The following is a 16,693-nucleotide window of genomic DNA, read 5'->3' on the forward strand; positions in this document are numbered from 1 at the left end:
GGAATACAATAACTGTAGGAGACTTTAACACCCCACTCATATCAGCGGACAGATCTACCGGACAAAATCAGTAAGGCAATAGAGATCCTAAATGATAATAGAACAGTTAGACTTCATTGATATTTTCAGGACATTACATCCAAAAAAAATCAGAGTACACATTCTTTTCAAGTGCACTTGCAACATTCTCTAACATTGGCTACATACTAGGACACAAAACAAGTCTCAACAAATTTAAAAGGATAGAAATTATTTCAAGCATCTTTTTGACCACAATGGCATGAAACTAGAAATCAGCCACAGAAAGAGAAATAAGAAAAAAATGATTATGTGGAGACTAAACAACATGCTACTAAAAACCAGTGGGTCAACAATGAAATCAAAGAGGAAATTAAAAAATACCTTAAGCCAAATGACAATGAAAACACAGCCGTACAAAATCAATGGGATGCAGCAAAAGTAGTTTTTAGATGGACGTTCATAGCGATATAGGCCTTCCTCAAAAACAAGAAAAATCTCAAACAACCTAATCTACCACCTAAAAGAATTAGAAAAAGAAGAACAAACAAAACCTAAAGTCAGCAGAAGGAAGGATATGATGAAGATTAGAGAGGGAGTAAGTAAAATAGAGATTACAAAACAATAGAAGATATCAATAAAACCAAGAGCTGGTTCTTTGAAAGGGTAAACAAAATTGACAGATCTCTGGCCTCATCAAGAAGAAAAGGGAGAGGACCCAAATAAAGAAAATAAGAAATCAATGAGGAGAAACAGCAACAATACCATAGAAATACAAAAAACTGTGAGAGAATACTATATGCCAACAAATTATATGCCAACAAATTGGACAACCTAGAGAAGAAATGAACAAGATTCTAGAAACATACAGCCCACCAAAACTCAATTCAGGAAGAAATAGATAATTTGAACAAATTGGTTACTAGAAGTGAAATAGAATCTGTAATTTAAAAAAAAACAAAAACAAAAAAACTCCCTACAGACAAAAGCACATGACCAGATGGCTTCACAGGCAAAATCTACCACACATACGAAGAATAACTTATACTGATCCTTCTCAAAGTCATCTAAAAGATTGAAGAGGAGGGAACACATCTAAAGTCATTCTATGTGGACTTCCCTGGTGGCACAATGGTTAAGAATCCACCTGACAATGCAGGGACCACAGATTTGATCCCTGGTCCCAGAAGATCCCACATGCTGCGGAGCACCTAAGCCCATGTGCCATAACTATTGAGCCTGCACTGTAGAGTGCAAGAGCCACAGCTACTGAGCCCTCGTGCCACAAATACTGGAGTCCATGCATCTAGAGCCCATGTTCCACAACAAGAGAAGCCACTGCAATGAGAAGCCTGTGCACCACAAATAAGAGTAGCTTCCGCTCACCGCAACTAGAGAAAGCCCGCCCACAGCAATGAAGACCCATTGCAGCCAATAAATTATAAATAAATAAAGTCATTCTATGAAGCCACCATCACCCTGATACCAAAACCAGATAAAGACATTATGAGGAAAGAAAATTACAGGCCAACATCTTTGATGAATATGGATGCAGAAATTCTCAACAAAACATTAGCAAACCAAATCCAGCAACACATAAAAAAGATCATACACCACAGTCAAATTGGATTCATCCCAGGGCCACAAGAATGGTTCAGCATACATAAATCAATCATTGTGGTACACCGTGTCAACAAAAGAAAGGACAAAAAGCACATGATCACCTCAGTAGATGAAGGAAAGGCATTTGATAAAATTCAACATCCTTTCGTGATAAAAACTCTTACCAAAGTGGCTATAGAGGGAACATATCTTAACATAATAAAAAGCTATTTACAACAAACCCCAGCCAACACAATACTCAACAGTGAAAAGCTGAAAACCTTCCCGCTAAAATCTGGAACCAGACAAGGATTCCCACTCTCATCATTTCTATTCAATGCAGTATTATAAGGCCTAACCACAGCAATCAGAAAAGAAAAAGAAATAAAAGGTATCCAAATTGGAAGAGAAGAGGTAAAATTGTCATTATATGCAGATGACATGATACTGTATATAGAAAACCCTAAGGACTCCACAGAGAAATTACTAGAACTGATAAATGAATTCAGCAGCATAACAGGATATAAGATTAAACATACAGAAATCTGTTACATTTCCTTACACTAACAATGAAATATCAGAAAAGGAAAAAAAGAAAACAATCCCTTTTAAAATCACATCAAAAAATAAATAAAATACTTAGGAATAAACCTGACTAAGGAAGTGAAAGACTTATATGCTGAGATATATAAAACATTGATAAAGGAAATTGAAGATGATTCAAAGAAATGGAAGGTATCCCATGCTCTTGGAATGGAAGAATTAGTATTGTTCAAATGGCCATATTAGCCAAAGCAGTCTACAGATTTAGTGTGATCCCTATCAGATTACCCATGACATTTTTCACAGAAGTAAGACAAAAAATCTTAAAATTTATATGGAACCACAGAAGACCCAGAATTGCCAAAGCAATCCTGAGGAAAAAGAGCAAAGCTGGAGGCATAACCCTACCAGACTTCAGACAACACTACACAGCTACAGTAATCAAAACAGCATGGTATTGGCACAAAAACAGACATATGGATCAATGAAACAGAATAGAGAGAGCTCAGAAATAAACCCACACACCTGTGGTCAATTAATCTTTGACAATGGAGGCAAGTATATACAATGAGGAAAAGACAGTCTCTGCAGCAAGTGGTGTTGGAAAAGTTGAACAGCTGCATGTTAATCAATGAAGTTAGAACACATCCTGACACCATACACAAAAATAAACTCAGAATGGCTTAAAGGCTTAAACATAAGACATGACACCATAAAACTCCTAGAAGAGAACATAGGAAAAACATTTTCTGACATAAATCATACCAGTGTTTTCTTAGGTCAGTCTCCCAAGGCAATAGAAATAAAAGCAAAAATAAACAAATGGGACCTAATCAAACTTAAAAGCTTTTGCACAGCAAAGGAAACCACAAGCAAAATGAAAAGACAACCTGTGAAATGGGAGAAAATATTTGCAAACAATGCAACCAACAAGGGTTTAATTTCCAAAATATACAGACAGCTCATACAACTCAATAACAACAACAAAACCCAATCAAAAATGGACAGAAGACCTTAATAGACATTTCTCCAAAGAAGACATACAGATGGCCAATAGGCACGTGAAAAGATGCTCAACATCACTAATTATTAGAGAAATGCAAATCAAATCTACACTGAGGTACTATCTCACACCAGTCAGAATGGCCATTATTAAAGTCTACAAATAACAAATGCTGGAGAGGATGTGGAGAAAAGGGAACCCTCCTATGCCATTGGTGGGAATGTAAATTGGTGCAGCTGCTATGGAAAACAGTATGGAGGTTCCTCAGAAAACTAAAAATAGAATTACCATATGATCCAGCAATCCCACTCCTGGGCATATATCCAGAGAAATCTACAGTTTGAAAAGATACATGGACCCAGTGTTCATAACAGCACTGTTTACCAAGCACTGTTAGCCAAGACATGGAAGCAACCTAAGTACCCCTCAACAGATGAATGAATAAAGAAGATGTGGTATATATGCACAATAGAATACTACTCAGCCATAAAAAAGAATGAAATAATGCCACTTGCAGCAACATGGTGGACCTAGAGATCATCATACTAAGTAAAGTAAGTCAGAAAGAGAAGGACAGATACCATATGATATCACTTGTATGTGGAATCTGAAATATTACACAAATGAACTTATTTACAAAACAGACTCACAGATGTAGTAAACAAATTTATGGTTGCCAAAGGGAAAAAGGGATGGAGGAGGGATAAAGTAGGAGTTTGGGATTAGCAGAAACAAATTTGCTATATATAAATTAGATAACTAGGTCCTACTGTTTAGCACAGGGAACTATATTCCATATCCTGTAATAAACCATAATTTAAAAAAGTATGTATAGGTATAACTGAATCACATTACTGTGCATCAGAAACCAGCACAACGTTGTAAATCAGCTATACTTCAATTAAAAAAAATAAGAATTGTGAATTTTCTCAACAGAGGGAAGTTTTAAAAGACTTTGAAGCAAAGGGAATGTATAACCAGATCTGTATTTTAGGAAGTAGGCTGTTACAGTAGAACTATAGAAAATAGACAATAGGGAAGATTAGATGTAAGGACAACAATCAGTAGGCTTTGTGCACTAGATTTGTTGAGAGCTTATAAACAGTGTGAACTATGGGCCCTAGGAAAGAGAAGGAGGATAAGGAAAATTCCACAGGTGAAAATGATTTCTCTGTAAACTTGGGTAAGAAACATGCTCAGAGAGTAGGAAAGAGGTCAGTTTTGTACCACTAGGATATGAAGGTGAATATGAGAGCAGAAATTTGAGTCTTGAGCTTTGCTTTGTCATTTTGGTTGTGAGTGAATGGAATTGCCATTCAAAAAAGTGATTTGAACAGGAGAAGAAAAGGGGGATTGAGGGAAGCCTTGGGGAAACATCTGTATTTGAGGGCTTTGGAGAAGAAAGTAACCATGGCCGTAGAAGCTGGGATTGTCAAAAAGGGTGGGTTTTTTCCCTAAGTCTGACATTCTATAAAAATAATTAAAAGAAAGGAAAAGGGTGGGAGACAAATGTGCAGAAGTAAAATGTTTGTTTAATTTTCATTTATTTGCTTGTTAGGTTGAAAGTCTAACGAAATAGAGAGATCTTTTTCCCCTTTGCCTCAGTGTTGAACGAAAAATTTAAAAATACCCAGGAACAAAATATTTAATGCTGGTGAGTGTGAGGTTAAGATGGACAGCCTTATATACACAGACATTGGGACTGTAAACTGCTACAAACATCCTGGAAAATATTTTGACAATAAGGAATAAAGACCTTAAAACCTTTTACTTAGAAATTTCAAAATCTGTGACTGTGTCCTAAGAAAGTACACACAAATCAGAGATGCATGCAAAGATTTGTCTACTAGAATTCTTCTTAGGGGTTTGTTCGCAGGTGAAAAAATGGGAAGCATTAAAAATTTTCATTAACTGGGATGTGGTCAAATAAATCATGGTATGTCCATAAAACGAGGTATTCTTTAGGCATTAAAAATTATGTTTTAAAGGCCTGAGTAATTGTCATGGTGTGAAGGTATATTGAAAAAGCTCATGTGTAGATGGCTAGAACTATTGCAGCCTCAATTTGTGTGATATTGACACATAGTCCAAAGACTAAGAAGAAATGCAACAGAATTTTTACAGTGGTCATCTCTGGCTGATTTTACTTTTCTTCATATACTCTTTTACACTTAGGTTTTTGATTGTTTCTGTTAATTTTTTTTTTTTTTTTTTTTTCCGTTTCTTTTGTGGTGAGTGGAGGCTACTCCTCATTCTGGTGTGCGGGCTTCTCAGTGCGATGGCTTCTCTTGTTGTGGAACATGGGCTCTAGGTGCATGGGCTTCAGTGTTGCAGCATGTGGGCTCTAGGGCACACGGGCTTCAGTAGTTGTGGTGCACAGGCTTAATTGCTCTGCGGCATGTGGGATCTTTCCGAACCAGGACTTGAACCCATGTGCCCTGCACTGGCAGGCAGATTCTTAACCACCGCACCACCAGGGAAGTCCTGTTTCTGTTGATTTTTTAAAATTAATTAATTTATTAATTTATTGGCTGGGTTGAGTCTTTGTTGCCGCGCACAGGCTTTCTCTAGTTGCGCTGAGCAGGAGCTACTCTTCGTTGTGGTATGCAGGCTTCTCATTGCAGTGGCTCCGCTTGTTGTGGAGCATAGGCTCTAGGCACATGAGCTTCAGTAGTTGTGGCACACGGGCTCGGTAGTTGTGGCTTGCAGGCTCTAGAGCGCAGGCTCAGTAGCTGTGTCGCACGGGCTTAGTTGCTCCTTGGCATGTGGGATCTTCCCAGACCAGGGATCGAACCCATGTCCCCTGTATTGGCAGGTGGATTCTTAACCACTGCACCATCAGGAAAGTCCCTCTGTTGATATTTTTTTCCTCTGTTGATTTTTAATCAAATAATTTAAACAAAGTTAATTTCAGTTAAAGAAAATTCATTGGGTTTAGTGATAGAAGTTATTGGTAAAGCAAGCAGTAGATTTTAGTGAAGAGGATACATGTTAAGAGTTGGGGAATGAGTGCCAAATGAGTAGGTAGAGGTGGCAAAGTAGAGTGTCTTTTGGACAAGTTTTGCATTAAAAATCAAAGGAAAGAGAACTGTTGAGGCAGTCTGGTTGTGGAAGAGTTTGTGTGTTTTTCTTTCTGTAGGAAAGAGATTTGAGCATGTTGGCAGGAAGGATGGGAATTAGTCAATGTTAGGGAGAGACTGAAAAAAATGTCAGAAAAACGATAATTAATGGGACACTGCATGGAAGGGATGAAGGTAGGGGTAGAAGGTGGAGGGAAGATGACTCGGCACAGGTTGAGTGACTGTTACTACATAGGAAAATCTGCTTTTTAATTGTCAATTGAGGGGGAGATACAGAATATTTTTTGAAGTTGGAGGAGTTTGGGGCACTTATTCCAGATGTTTTTGACCATTTAAAAATGAATTGCCTTATCTACAGAGGGTGAAGAATAAGGAATAGGGTTTGGGATTTGAAGAAATTGGTAGTTTTGTAAGTTTTCTCTTTGCAGGGAAGTCAAGTGGACAGAGATCAAGTAGAAGTGAGTTAGTAGTATTGAATACAAGTGGAGGTCTAATTGAAGGTTGATAATGTGTTTATTGTGACCCAACTCAAGCAAAGTTGCATAATGTGATTTTATCATGTTGTGTTTGTCTGCCTGGAAGACAGAAACCTGACCATTAACTTGTTTCATATTGGTAAGACCATTCATAAAATAGCTTTGACCAGAGGTACAGAATACACAATAAAGTAAGTTAGAAACTTGAAATGGAATCTTAAAGCTGGTTCAGTAGAAGTGAGCAGGGTGAAAAAGTCAGAAGAGGGTAATATGAGTTGAACATCATGTGTGCCATGGTATGATTTAAGAAGCTTACATAGAAGGTAACTGGAATCCAGAAAATTTGAAAGGCTGGATAGAGTAGGGGTCAGCAGACTTTTTTTGAAAGGGCCAGATGGTAAATATTCTAGGCTTTGTAGGCCTTACAGTCTGTCCTAACTATTTAACTCTGCTGTTATAGCATGAAAGCAGCCATAGAAAATATATAAACAATATAGGATAGCTAGGTTCCAGTAAAACTTTTTTTATGGATTCTGAAATTTGCATTTCCTTTAATTTGCAGGTCACAAAATATTTTTTTTTTAATTTTTTTTCTTACCCCCGATCATTTAAAAATGTGAAAACCTTTCTTAGCTTATGGACCATAAAAAACTGGCAGCAGACTGGATTTGGCTGTAGTTTGCCAACCCATGGGCTAGAATATTGTAAGGAGATCAAGGTTTAGCTACAAAAAATAATTTTGAAGATTATTTCTATGAAATTGACTTAAAATATAAGGAAACCTGATTACTTTTCGTTTATTATTATTATTTTAAATTTTATTTATTTATTTATTTTGCTGTGCCGGGTCTTAGTTGCTGCACATGGGATCTTCGTTGCTATGTGCGAGATCTTCGTTGTGGCATGCAGGATCTTTAATTGCGGCATGCAGGGTCTTAGTTGTGGCATGAGGAATCTAGTTGCCTGACCAGGGATTGAACCTGGGTCCCCTGCATTGAGAGCATGGAGTCTCAACCACTGGACCACCAGGGAAGTCCCCTGATTACTTTTTAACATTTCAAGTAAACTAAAGAGTATTAGGTGCTGCTAGACAAACCACAGTTCCCCAGTGGTTGTTGATTAGCCAGTGTGAAATCAATCTTAAGGACTCTTAAGTTACTAAATGCTTTATGTGTGGATGAATGATTTTTGTTGTATAAGTTTTTAAAATATAATTTTATATATTTGTCTTTTGAAAAGGGATAGTTTCAGATAGTTAAAATCAAAAAGTTATAAAAGGATATATAGAAAAGTCATCCCTTTCATTTTTATCCGTATTAATTTCCCCTCACCATAATGGCATACAATAAAACTAGAAAGAAAACCGTCCTATTCTAAAAATTGTTGCAGTAAATAGCCTCATACATATGCTATTTTACCTGTGCAGACCGATCTTAAGTTTATAGAAGTAGAATTTTGGGTTGTAAAGTATTATATATGCATTTGTACTTTTATTGTATATTGCCAAATGGCCCTCCAATGAGCCATTTTACGCTATCAACTAGCAGTGTATAGGGGTATCTACTTCACTGTGACCTCACCAGTAGCAGATTTTTTATTACAACCTGATAATTGAAACTTGTAAATTGTAATTTACAAGAGCCATTTCTACTTCCAATTGTCTGTATCCTTTGTGCATTTTTCTGTTGGGTTGTTGGGGTTCTTTTCCATTTTGATTTGTAGACACTTTTGATTTATTAAGAAAATATTCCCCCTTTTTTGTGATCAGTTGCAAGTATTTATTTCCAGTTTGTTGTCTTTTGACCACTTACAGTAATTTTTGACAATATTTAATTTTGTCAGTTTTTCTTTTTTCGTTTTTAGATAGGTTTTATGTCATTAGAAAGGCTTTCTTCTCTGAGATTATAAACTAGTTTTCTTCGTCTTCTTTTTAAATACTTCTTTGGTTTAATTTCCCACATATAATTATTTGGTCCTTTGGAATTTATTGTTTAGTAAGTTATGAAGAATGGATTTAACTTTTTTCCTAGATGTTTACTTAGTTTTCTCAATATATGAATTTATTGAATACTCTATCTTTTTCCCCACTGATTTGAAATGCCACCTTTGGGAATTCCCTGGCAGTCCCTCACTGTCAAGGGCCCAGGTTCAGTCCCTGGTTGGGGAACTAAAATCCCACAAGCTGTGTGGTGAGGCCAAAAGAAAAAAAGAAATGCCACCTTTATTATAAACTAAATGCTTGCATAATTTGGGTGTGTTTCTCTTTCATTCAGCAGCAGTGAATGAGCTCCTGTTGCTCCATGTTCTTGCCAGTGTTTGGTGTCAGTGTTTGGGATTTTGGCCATCCTAATAGGTGTCTTCTGTTATCTCGTTGTTTTAAGTTGCAATTCCCTCATGACATATATGATGTTGAGCATCTTTTCATATGCTTATTTTCCATCTGAATATCATTGGTGAATTCAGGTCTTTTGTTCATTTTTTGATTGGGTTGTTTTCTGTTGAATTTTGAGAGTTCTTTATGTATTTTGAGTAAGTCTTTTATCGGATATGAAATATCAGGTCTTTTGCAAATTAGTAGTTTTTTAAATGTGCTAATGAATTCTGTAGAAAGTATTTAGGATTTTTGTATTGTTATGATGAGATTGATCTATGTAAATTTTTAAAATAAGTACAACAAGCTGTATGCTAATTTGCACTGTGTTGCGGTTGGAAACTGTCTGCAAATCACTAGCCTCATTAGAACTCACATCAGAATACCTGGTCTTATCAGTGAATTTCTCATAAAATCACTCCATTTCAGGATTAGCAGGCTTTCATTGCTGGCACCCTGCTAAATTTGCAATTATTTGTATCCTCTGAACCCTGAGAAACTATTGGAATGTAAGTATCTCCTTTTAGAAGTGGAGGCCAGAAGTATTTGGGAAACTCTAGCAGGCAACCAAGAGGAGGAAATGGTTGTCAATTTGACTTGTAGTATATGAGATGTCACTCTTTTTTTTTTTTCTTAAACAGAAATACTCAAAACCTCTGACAGGCAACAACCATTCAATGAAGTGTTTTTTGTTTGTTTGTTTTTTAAATCACAATCTCTTTGTTTTAAATTTTAAAAAATTGAGATATAGTTGATATAACATTACATTAGTTTCAAGTGCACAACATTTGATACATGTATATATTGTGAAATGATCACAAGTCTAGTTAATATCCATTACCACACAGCTAAACATTTTTTTTCTTGTGATGAGACTTTTAAGATCTACTCTCAGCAACTTTCAAATATACAATACAGTATTATTAACTATAGTTACCATGATGTATATTATATCTCTATGTCTTATTTATTTTATAACTGGAGAGTTTGTACCTTTTGACTGCCTTCACCCATTTTACCCACCCCCCAAACCCCACCTCTGGCAACCACCAATATGTTCTCTATATTGATGTTTGACTTTTTTCTTAAAATTCCACATATAAGTGAGATCATATGGTATTTGCCTTTCTCTGTCTAACTGATTTCACTTAAAATAATGCCTTCAAGGTCCATCCCTGTTGTTGCATGTGTCAGGACTTCATTCTTTTTTAAGGCAGAACAATATTCCATTGTGTATACACACACTCACACACACACACAAACACACACATTTTTTCTTTATCCATTTATCTATTAAGGGACACTTAGGTCATTTTCCTATCTTGGCTTTTGTAAATAATGCTGCATTGAATATGGGGGTGCACCTATCTTTTTGAGTTAGCATTTTCCTTTCCTTCACATAAATACCCAGGAGTGGAATTGCTGTTAATCCTATAGTAGTTCCATTTTTAATTTTTTTGAGGAAACTCCATACCATTTTCCATAGTGGCTGCACCAGTTTACATTTCCAGCAATTTACATGTCCATCTCTAGGACATTAGGGTTCCCTTTTCTCCACATCCTCACCAGCATTTGTTATGTCTTGTCTTTCTCTCTCTTTTTTTAAATTAATTAATTGATTGATTTTATTTTTTATTTATTGGCTGCGTTGGGTCTTCATTGCTGTGCATGGGCTCTCTGTAGTTGCAGAGAGCAGTGGCTACTCTGTTGTGGTGCGTAGGCTTCTCATTGTGGTGGCTTCTCTTGTTGTGGAGCATGGGCTCCAGGCGCACGGGCTTCAGTAGTTGCGGCACATGGGCTCAGTAGTTGTGGTGCATGGACTTAGTTGCTCCGTGGCATGTGGGATCTTCCCAGACCAGGGCTCGAACCCATGTCCCCTGAATTAGCAGGTGGATTCTTAACCACTGCGCCACCAGAGAAGTCCCCTTCATTGTGGTTTTGATTTGCATTTTCCTGATCGTTAGTGATATCGAGTACCTTTTCATGTACCTGTTGGCCATCTGTATATCATCTTTGGGAAAATACCTATTTAGATTCTCTGTCCATTTTTAAATTGTATTAATTTTTTGATATTGAGTTTTAAGAGTTCTATATATATTTTGGATATTAATTCCTTATCAGATATATGATTTGCAAATATTTTCTCCCATTCCGTAGGTTGTCTTTTCATTTTGTTGATGGTTCTTTTGCTATGGAGACCTCATTAGTTTTGACCACATTAATTCAGTGGAAGAAACTGGGCTAGATTGAAGTATATTTAATATTTTTTTATATAACCTTTAAAAATTGTGAATCACTATGAGGTATACTTGAAACTTATATAATATTGTATATAAACTACAACTCAAAAAAATTTTTAAAGCCTTCATAATCTAACTGATGGAAAAATATAATGAGTTGGCAACCCATTTAAATGGAAAGCTGTTGTTAATAAAAATTTTTTTCTGCTTAACACAGCAGACTTTTGCTCCAATGTGTTTTTGTGTCTGTTTAACTAAAAAATAAAATGAAGTTGGGGACTGAAGTTTTATTTTTCTGGGTATAATCTGCCATCTGGTGGTTGAAAATGCTTTAGTTAGTGTTTTCTAATAAGCAGAGAAAATGTAGAGAATGAAGTGGGGATATTAGTCTACCTAAAAGACGTATCTAGCATACTTGAGCAAAACTAGGTGGGTGGAGATGGGAAGATGTGGGACTAAGCTATGTGGAAGTATCAGTTATGGGTGGCTAAGGAATGGATGGAGACCAAAGAAATTGCTGTAAGTGCCCATTAGTCTTTGACTGGTTCCTGGCAGTAAGCCCTGACAGCCCCTAAGACATTGGCAATATTATTGTGCTGTAGATGCGCTCCCACTATTACTGCCACCGCCACCGCTACCACCAAAGCTCTCTAGCTTACCTGAATTGAAACCAGAGTGCCTTAGACGTCCTTTTTGAGGACCCTGATGTTTGTGGAGAAGGGAGGGAAGAAAGTATGGGCTATTTTGTCAGCTGATATTTTAGAAAAAAACAAAAAAATAGGCTCTTCCCTGCTTGTGTACAAAGGATTGTCTGTTTTATCTGCGATGAATTCTGAGGAAGTGAAATTTCTTTAAGTAATGAAGTATATTTTAGTTTCTAAAGGAAGTGTTGTATATTTCCCTGTGTGTTAAATTGAAGTCCGTCCATATTCTAACCTGACTCTTAATAACTTATTTTTCTTTGTCTTGGGATATCATATAGAGCACAGTTTTGCACTTGACTCTGAATTGCATCTGCCTTCTCCACTGCTGGGCTGTCAGCTTTTGCTGCTGTCACCGCATCTTTTATATTACCCCAGTCGGGTTTTTGTTTACTACTTTTCACTATTTGTTTAAGAATTATGTTGCCTAAATCTGGCTGGAGGGTATGTGGGTGTTAGTTATTTCAGTCTTCATACTTTGTTTCAATTATTTCATAGTAAAAGGAATTATAGGTTAAGAAAGAGTTGGTCATGTAATAGTATGCTTTTATAATCGAGCTTTATAGTTTTTCTTATAAGTTTTTTCTTTTGATTCTCTTACAGTAACTATAAGATAGGCAAGTAAGTGATGAGTATTTTCTTATTTTTCATGAGAAGGGAGCTGGGACTTGAATTTGGTTCTTTGAGTAAAACAAGAAGGCTCATTTTAAATATTGGGTCCGTGTAGTGGTTTTTCATGGTCCTTGAAACCTTCATATTTAAGAATGTAAAGCTGTATTCCTGTGTGTAAAGTTTGCTGAAGTCTGATTTCTAGATCAGTGGTTCTTACACTTTGGGTCCCAGGACCTCTTTATACTCTTAAAAATTATTGAGGATCCCCCAAAACTTTTGTTTACATAGGTATATCTATCAGTATTTAGTATATTAGAAATTAAAACTGAGCAATTAAAATATTTATTAATTCACTTAAAAATAGCAGTAACCTCACTCAAGATAACATAAATAAGGTTGCTTTTTTTTCCTTAATAAAAGCAGCTATTTTTTTAAAAGTTATTTTGAGGTATGGCGTTGTTATACATATTTACAAATCTTGTTAATGTCTGTCTGACAAGAGAAGTCAGCTGGATTCTCATAATCTGCTTCTGCATTCTCTCTGTTCTATAGGATCTTTTGTTTCTAGTGCATGAGGCCAGTTTAGCTTCGCATAGATATGTAGTTGGAAAAGAAGTATTTAAATAGCTTTTTACAGACTGTCTTTCATATTAAAATTGCATAAGTGGTAGTTTCTTAAGAATCTAAGATCAAATCTTTTGTTGATTTCAGAGGTGGTCATCAAAAACACTAAAAAGTTTACATAGTTTGAAGTAATGCACAGGACACTTGTATTAGACTTGGTAGGTATTTATTTTAGGGAGGAATAGGCATGGGATGATGTCACTAAACCCTTTGGAAAATGGGGGAGCATTCTCATGTGTTTCTGAGGTTCAGAGTTATTTCAAATATATGTAATAAAGGGATCTGGTGAACTACATGACTCCTCTGTTACCTGCTAGGAAGTTAACCAATTTGTATGTTCATGATTGAGGAGTAAGAGAAGTAGCAGACCATAATTTTTAAGGAGAGAATTCTAAGGAAGGAAAAAAGAATGTGATAGTAGTAGCAGTACCTGTTGCCCAGTAAGCAAGAAATTGCAGGGTCCTCATTTTATACACACACACAACTCAGTTTTTGAGGAAGATAAATTACTCTCTGTAAACGGAGATACTAACACCTGCAGACTATTATAAATAGTAGTTAAAGAGGGGCATTTGACTAACTTGTAAGCTAATACCCTAATTTAGATTGGAAACTTTCTCTCATGAGTAAGTGATGGGAACTCCATTAATACGGTGGTGTGTTCTTTTTGTCAGTCTGTAGGTATACTGTTAGAGCCATGCAGTGACCATGGTGATGGTGAAGATGGCTGTCTTGAGAGGTAAGCATTCTCTCTCTCTCTCTCTTTTTTTTTAATAAATTTATTTACTTTATTGGCTATGTTGGGTCTTTTTTGCTGTGCGCAGGCTTTCTTTTTAGTTGTGGTGAGCGGGGGCTACTCTTTGTTGTGATGCGCGGGCTCCTCATTGCCGTGGCTTCTCTTGTTGTGGAGCACGGACTCTAGGTGCGTGGGCTTCAGTAGTTGCAGCACATGGGCTCAGTAGTTGTGGCTCATGGGCTCTAAAGCGCAGGCTCAGTAGTTGTGGTGCACAGGCTTAGTTGCTCTGCGGCATGTGGGATTCTTCCTGGAGCAGGGATCGAACCTGTGTCGCCTGCATTGGCAGGTGGATTCTCAACCACTGCGCCACCTAGGAAGCCCCAGCATTTTCTCTTGTTGTTGCTAATTAATTATTCATTTTGAGAATCAGAGTTCTTTATAGATCTGGGGGTGAATTTTTTTTCATAAAGCTATGCATTATAACATACATTTTAGATGATCTAAAAAACCAAATGTCTTATTTTGATGGTAAGTATAAAGCATATTAAATGTCTGTAAATATTCACAGTAGATGCAGGTTCAGACAGACATTAGTTATAACTTGGAAAATATTCAGAAGGAAGAACACAGCCTTCTTGGAGACACTTAAAACTTTCAGTCGATTTGTAGAACAATTTGGGAGTTTACTGATATTCCGAATATGTCTTTCAATGAGTTAATTCATAGTCTTGGAACTATGGATAACTAACTGAAAGATTGTAATATATTTGCGTCAACAATTATGTAGGAATGTTTTTGTTCCCCTTCCAACTCCTCCTCCATGTGTCCCAGCAAAGTCCTATGCAGTTGGTGCTTGTTTATGTCCTTGGCCAGCAGTAATGGAAGGGGGATCCCTGAGGCAATGAGTCTTTCAGCCATATGTAGTCCCCATAGATACTCGATTTGAACAGAAGCTTTCTAGAATATTTTAAAGTAGGTTTTGAGTGTTGTTACTTTTATGATTTTAAGACATTGCCAAGAAGTGTGTTATAATTTTCTTAAAAATGATGATTTGATATTCTGAAAACACATCAGTAATGAAGTTGGAGACTAGATTGTAAATACTGAGAAATCCCATACAGCATTACTAATTTGGTGATAGCCTGTTGGCAAGGGTAAACTTGCATTAGTGCCGTTGTCTGTCTTAATTGTGGGTTGGAAACCTGTTCTCTGAGAGCAAGTAAATTCTTTGGAGCCGTGTCTCTGGAGTGTCTCCATACTCTGAAGGTCCACAGATTTCCTGCTTGCAGCAGTTCCTTGTGCTTCCTTTCAGGAGGCAGGAATGATCCTCTTCCAGCCCAGAAGTATTGGAGCTATGGGCTGAAGATAAAAGATTAACAGCATTAACAGGCATCCCCAGAATGATGACATCTGAATTTGGTAGAACAATAAGGAATCCATTTAGTGAGCACTCAGTCTTTTTCAAGAAAGCTCTTTCCCCTTCAACTTATGTGTAGGTTAGCAAGCTTGTTTTTAGACCCAAAGATTTTCTTGGTTAGGTAGATTACATTTTGCATGTCTAACACTCATGTTGCCCAAATTTAGGCGATTAGGTCTTTTAGTCTGTTAGGGTAGAATTTAGCTCACCCCCCCCCCCCCATTTGCTCCCACTCTAAGCAAAAGAGGGCCTTTGCTTTCCAGGGAATTTAGTTTGTTTTTCATGCTCAGCAAGAATAACGTTATTATATATATGAGGAAATGACTTGCCATCTTTAGATCAAGACCTGTTTTCTGAGTGTGCACTTTTATGGCAGCACCTTATGAGTATCTTTTTAAATCGCCACAATGTCCTTGGGGCAGAGAACTTTCCCACAGTCAGCATATTGATAACCTACTATGTTACTAGATACTGTGTCAACTGGTCAGATAGGTAGAGATAACTTGTGACAGCTTGCTTTAACACTTGTTCTAGATGGGGGTTAGTTTTTATGGGGGAATAAGAGGTGAATTGAGATTTTTAAAAATTTCCTTTTTACACGTTACCGTTATGTTTAGAGGAAGGAGAGGTTTAGAAGTAGTAACTTTGTTTTAATTGTAATAGAATGCCATCAGATTTAAAATTTAGGACATAGGTATACTTTTAAAAAAATCTTTAAAAGGAAAAAAATGTCCCAGAGTAGGAGAGAATAAAGTTATTTGGTTAAAACTAATATTTATTTTATAAAATCCTATTATACATTCAGTTCTTTTGGTTTTTATTATTATGGATTATATTTTTCCTTTTAAAGTGTTTTTCTTTTGGGGCAGTGGCTGTTATAAAAGGGTGGTAAATGTTACTTAATTTTTCGAAACCTGAACTGATTCTGTGGATCTTTTCAGTAGTATGTGATTTTCAGATATAGGGCTCAAAAAGAATGGGCATATGTTCAATGGTCATTTTCTTCTTTCATACTGTAAATGCTGACTGTGTGAGGAAGAGAGGAATCTAGGTAAGAAATATGCAGTGATAGTAACCAGTTTATTCTTAAAAGACTAATAACTTTATTTGATTTTTAGGAAAGAATATTGGTCATTTGACAGTGGTAAATTGTCACGCTTGATTCTGGTAAGAATTATTTTTCTCTTATGATTCTTAAAAGTTTGACTAGGTTTAATCTACTAGTTATTATATCTGGCCTTTAACTCTTGGGCTCAGTAGACTTAAAGGA

General features: G+C 36.4%; 1 protein-coding gene across 12 annotated transcripts in view; it reads left to right on the forward strand.

Moving 5' to 3' along the window:
* Positions 1–16,693, forward strand: part of FAM13B (family with sequence similarity 13 member B) — a 117,026-nt gene that overhangs the window by 80,608 nt on the left and 19,725 nt on the right. For 11 of the 12 annotated variants that reach the window (XM_057734108.1, XM_057734131.1, XM_057734139.1 and 8 more), the window contains 2 exons: positions 13,945–14,009; positions 16,542–16,590. In XM_057734108.1, coding sequence (XP_057590091.1) covers positions 13,945–14,009; positions 16,542–16,590 — 114 coding nt within the window. The remainder of the gene's footprint in view (positions 1–13,944; positions 14,010–16,541; positions 16,591–16,693) is intronic. The other variant, XM_057734167.1, reaches the window with a different exon arrangement.

Source organism: Hippopotamus amphibius, chromosome 1 (assembly GCF_030028045.1).
Source record: "Hippopotamus amphibius kiboko isolate mHipAmp2 chromosome 1, mHipAmp2.hap2, whole genome shotgun sequence".
Lineage (NCBI taxonomy): Eukaryota > Metazoa > Chordata > Mammalia > Artiodactyla > Hippopotamidae > Hippopotamus > Hippopotamus amphibius.